The 5,511-nt window shown below is 38.9% G+C and overlaps 1 protein-coding gene across 1 annotated transcript; it reads right to left on the bottom strand.

Moving 5' to 3' along the window:
- LOC118049829 (putative disease resistance RPP13-like protein 1) lies at positions 1–5,027 on the bottom strand. Its single transcript, XM_035059943.2, has 2 exons — positions 4,541–5,027; positions 1–3,777 (listed from the first exon to the last, which is right to left on the bottom strand). Exon 2 carries the CDS (start codon positions 3,733–3,735, stop codon positions 1–3), a length of 3,735 nt encoding a protein of 1,244 aa, XP_034915834.1. The 5' UTR covers positions 3,736–3,777; positions 4,541–5,027.
- Positions 5,028–5,511: the final 484 nt, after the last annotated feature.

Here is a 5,511-nt window from a genome sequence, read left to right as displayed (position 1 = left end):
CTACAGATATGTAATTTTACGAAGAGAGGTGAGGTGCTGAAACCCCTTATATTCCAGATCTTCCAAATCCCAGATTTCAAGGTCTTCAAGGGAGGAGGGAAGGGTGCCTTCTTGAAGGGACTCAAGCTTAAGGCTCCTCCTTATCTTCATTTTGCGAAGAGAGGTGAGGTGCCGAAGCTCCTTGTAGTCCCGGTCTTGCTGATCCCATAACTGAAGGAATTCAAGGGAGGAAGGCAGCCCCTGCAACGATTCAAGTTTAGGACAACTCCCGATCTTCAATTTGTGAAGAGAGGTGAGGTGCTGAAGCCCAATGCAGTCCAGAGATTCCAGTTTACAGAGATGAAGGCATTCAAGGGAGGAGGGCAGCGCCCGTTCTGATATGGACTCAAGTTTAGGGTAACTCTTGATACTCAAATTTGTAAGAGAGGTGAGGTGAAGAAGCCCCTGGTATTCAAGGGAGGAGGGCAGCACCTGTTCTGATATGAACTCAAGTTTAGGGAAACTCTTGATCTTCAATGTGTCAAGAGAGGTGAGGTGATGAAGCCCCATGTAGTCCAGAGATTCTAGATTTCTGAGATAAAGGTATTGGAGGGAGGAGGGAAGCGCCAGTTCTGATATGGACTCAAGCTTAGGGCAGCCCAAGATACAAAATCTCTGAAGAGATGTGAGGTGATAAAGCTCCTTATAGTCCAGAGATTTCAGGTTTTCCAGACGATTGATTTCGAGGGTAGTAAGAGTAGAGGGCAACGTCTCCTCTTCAAAAGACTCCACGTCGTTCCCAGTTAATCTGAAGCATGAAAGAGAAGGGAGTGCTTGCAAACCACATACCTTGAGTTTGATACAATCCACAATGTAAAGTGTGTTTAATTTGAAGGGTAAACCTCCTTCAGGAAACGAATAAACTTCTGGAAGTGAGATCAATTGCAAATCCTGTAGGGAAGGGAGGAGGGAACGCATGTTTTCCGGCAACAACTTCAAATATGAGCAACCCTCTAACACAAGCCTTGTCAAATCTGGGGCAGCTAGTCCTCCTTTGGGGAAAGACACCAATTTAGGACAGTGACTGATTGTCAGATGACAGAGAGCAGGGAGAGGTCTCTCGCCTATACAAAGGGATTCGAGATTGGGACAATGTTCAATGGTAAGTGTGGATACCTGGGGTAAAAGGTCTAGCTGGCAGCACTTAAATGAACTACATTCCTCGATTTGGATTTCAGTGAAAGAAGAGGGAACCAAATGACTCATTTGCTCCATTCCCTTTAGCTGGGGATCTCGTCTAAAATGAAGGCAATGTAGATCTGATACCCCATATATACGGCTTTCATCGCCCTCAGGTACATTGATTACGTCGAGCATGGGAGCCTCTGGAATTGAAACCACAAGCTGCGGACATTCTTGAATATAAAGACTCAATAAACAAGGAAGGTGACTAGGCAAGCCATTTGTTAACTTGGGGCAATGTCTTATGCGGAGATCTGCAAGATGAGGGAAAGCACCATCTACATCCGTTTCCCATTCCTGCCATTTTTTCATCCCCGCAAACTTTAATATTTTGAGCGATTTAAATGGCTTCACAATCAAAGGGTTACTTCCATAGAACTCAGAACCAACTGCCACGACATCATCAAATCCTTCAATATGGAGCTCTTCAAGAGATGGCAGCTGCCCCAATGGTGGTAAAAGGATGCAGTTCTTACATCCATAAAGCAACAGTACTACCATATTTGAGAAAGAAGAGTTTCCAAGCCAGCCTGGAAACGTTGTACCCCCGTAACCAATAATGGCTAGCTCTTTCACATTTTCAGAAGGCTCCAATTTCTCAAGTACATCTCTCTCGTGTGGCGTGTCATCCGTACTGCCATCCCACGTCAACCCCAACTCCTCAATCTTCTTCTTACCCTTCAAATTGGCATCCAAAGCATCTTGAGCATTTGCAACATCTCTGAGATTCCGAATGGAAAGTTTTTTCCTTATGTGTGAGAGCTTCCCCAACTCTTTCATGCTAGACCCGCTATCTTTTCCCACGATGTAAGATTCCAAAATTCGAAGCTTCGTGAGTTTCCCCATTTTTGGTGGCATCTCTTTCAAATTTGTCCCTTCAATATCAAGATGTTGTAAGTCGACCAAGTTGGATAGGTTGGATGGCAACTCGATGAGATGTCGGCACTCCTTTAACAATAAGCTTTGCAAATAGTACAAGGTGCACACACTTTCGGGCAACCTTTCAATAGCGGTGCAAGAAAGGTCCAAGTGTCGCAAATGTTTTAAGTTGCCAATGGAATTGAGCAACTGAGAAGAAATATGCAAACGTTTTAAGTTGCCAATGGATTTGAGCAACTGAGAAGAAATACCTTTTGGATGACATAAAGATAGCATTCGCAAGCGCTTAAGATTTGGCAAGATGTCATTCAGTGCCTCAATATCAACTTCCCTTAAAGTATAAAGTGGAAACAAGGTGCGCCAATGTTGGACTCCATGAATGCTATGAAATATCGGAAGTCCTCCGCCATATGCTGCCGCTGAAGTGATTGATAAATAACGAGTCCTTTCTGGAAGCGAGCACGAATGTTCACCCTCCAACCTAGAGCCCGATTCATTAATACCAAGCTTAAAGCAAAATTCTCCTGACACGTATTCAGCTAAATCACTTATGATGTCATGCATGCTGAAATCTGATTGAACATGAAGTGATTGCTGGAAAAGTGACCTGGAGACAAGATCATCAAAGTATTTTTCACCTATATCTTCCATCTCCTCGAAGCGTCTGGACTGGACTAAAAATCCTTGTTCCATCCATTCAGTGATTAATCCATCCTTCTTGAATACATAACCCTTGGGAAATATTGCACAATAAGCAAAACAACGTTTCAGATGTGAAGGGAGATAATAATAGCTCAATGTTAGAGCTGGAGGGATGTTTTCATTCGACAAACCCCACAAACTGTTATTGGTTATCTTCTCCCATTGCTTGACATCTCCTACGGAGTGCAAAACGCCCCCAAGAGTTTTCGCTGCCAGCGGTGAACCTTTGCACTTTCTCACTATTTCTCTGCCAAATGCTTCCAAGTGTGAGACTGCTCCAGAATTTACACCACTAAATGCATCCCTTGCAAACAACTTCCAGCAATCTTCATCGCTTATTACATTCAAGCGGTGAGAGGAGATGACAGTTTGAGTGACTTTTGCTACATCTTCTTCCCGTGTTGTCACGACAATCTTACTTCCGTGCTCCACATACCGCAAAGGTAGCAGTAATTTATCCCATTCATTGTACTCAATGTTCCACGCGTCATCTAGAACAAGTAGAAGTTTTTTCCCTTTTACTGCCTCCATTAGAGATTCATCTGGTTCTTTGGTGGGGCAAGTCCTCGCTTTGATCTTCTTAATAATATCCTTAATAATCCTGGCAACATCAAATTGTTGAGAAGCCCAGACCCAGGCCTTGAGTTGGAAGCACTGATCAAGAGCGGTTTTACCAATCCCGCCCATGCCCACAATAGGGACCGCACATAAATTTGTGCCATCCGTGTTGTGTTGTGTCAACAAGTGCTCCATTATGGCTTCCTTATCAGCGTCCCTTCCATATACTTGAGATTCATTAACCAGTGGAGTTGTTTTCTCTGACAATGGTCTCCATCCACCAGTACATTCTATGTGGCGCAGATCACCCTTGTGTTTAAGTAAACGTTCAAGCTTCTCAAGGATCTTTTGTAACTCTGCTCCCATCTCTTTCATCCTTCTATTAGCTGGATTTAGAAATGGAACCCGATCCCTTACCTGCAATGGTGGACTAAATATATGAGATAGAATTCAGGAAAACATTATGATTTTATAATATCAAAACAAAAACATTTTCCTTCTACAGGTCTTTTTCAAGAATTTACGATTGTTGATGCTAACTTAATGTAATTAAGCAGTAAAACTCAAGTTTTAAAAAGATATTGATTAAATGCAATTAGTTATTTTCATAGCCCTTACTATATCATATTATTTTTATATATATAATGAAATTAATTTTTTATATATAAAATAAAAATGGAAAAAAAAAATTATTTTGAAAAATAATTGTTTTCAATTTATAATTATGCTAATAAAAAATCAGTTCATAATTCTTGGTGATTATTATATATATAATTACTAAGAAAATTAATATTTATAATAATGCAGGTTTTGAATCTCGTAAGTCCTAATAATTCATCACTAAAAATATTGAAAGACAATTCAATTTTGTATCCCTTGTTTTTTCAGAACAAGTAATATCCATTTATGTTCTTATAAAAAACATATAATTTAATTAAAATTGACAAAATTTATATAAATAATTCAGATTTTAAAAATCCAAAGCCCATGTTTAGAAAACTAATTAATAAATGAGAATTTGCAAGCATAATTTCACCACAGACACCAAAAGCCAATAATATATATTAGTTAGCTTAAAAATGAATACTCTTTAATTAAAACTCACAGAAAGACAACCACCATGCCTGAAATTATTTTTATGAGGAAGCAAGGTCTATAAGTGCAAGAACTATATGCTTACCCAATTGCTGTCATGTCGATCAATGTCCTTGGATCGTAGATATTCATAATCAATCTCATCCAATATGTCCTCGGCTTCATAGACAGCATGTTTAACATCATTAAGCCAGTTCTTCACAGCACGATTTGTAATCTGCTTCTACTCCGCATCGTCGAGTAGTCCGTTGACAGTATTCAGTGTTTCTTTCAGCTTTTCCAGGAGACCATCGTCGAGCTTGTGGCTTTTGAAGAAGCCCAGAACCTGAAGAGAGGCCAACCTGTCGACCAAAACCTGAATGACAGGAGAGAGAATTGATCCTCCGATCAACGCCAGAGCCATGGTGGATTTTTGCAGAGAGGGTGAGGGTGGGAATAAGTGAGAGAAAAAGAGAAGTAGAAAGCAGGAGCCTTGGTGGATTTTTGCAATAGGGTGAGAGTGTGATTCTGTGAGAGAGAATGATAGTAGTAGAAAGCTAATAAGCCGCTGGATTGCATGAAGGGAATACGTAGATTTTAAAGGAAATGAAGAGGCAAGAAAATTATATTAATTATATTGTATTGTATTAGCGCTCCACGATTAAGGTACTGGTATTATTGTTGTGTTTCATAGTATTAATAAATTTGTTAATTGAAGAATAAAAAGAGAATATATGTGTTTAATACAATAATTTAATATTAAATTAAGAAGTTGATTTTTCTAAGAAAAGGTAAAAGATAAGTACATATGAAAATATATGTTAAGTGCATAATATTGAAAAGAGTCATGTTAGTCGACAATAATATGGATGCATTAAATATTATAATAGAGGAAATAACAAAGACAGCGAGACCATTTTCAAAGTTATTTTTTATTTAATTCTATGGAAATTAAAATGAATATTTGAAAGAGTTTGAGTGATTTAAAATTTTATATAAAAAAAAAATTTGTCAAAATCTTCATCTTCTATTTTTTTTTTCCTATATTTGACTAACCATGTTTTTTTATTAGTAACA

Source organism: Populus alba, chromosome 17, assembly GCF_005239225.2.
Source record: "Populus alba chromosome 17, ASM523922v2, whole genome shotgun sequence".
Classification (NCBI taxonomy): Eukaryota; Viridiplantae; Streptophyta; class Magnoliopsida; order Malpighiales; family Salicaceae; genus Populus; species Populus alba.
The sequence above is the reverse complement of the archived record's forward strand: the minus strand, read 5'-3'. Positions and strand labels throughout refer to the sequence as shown.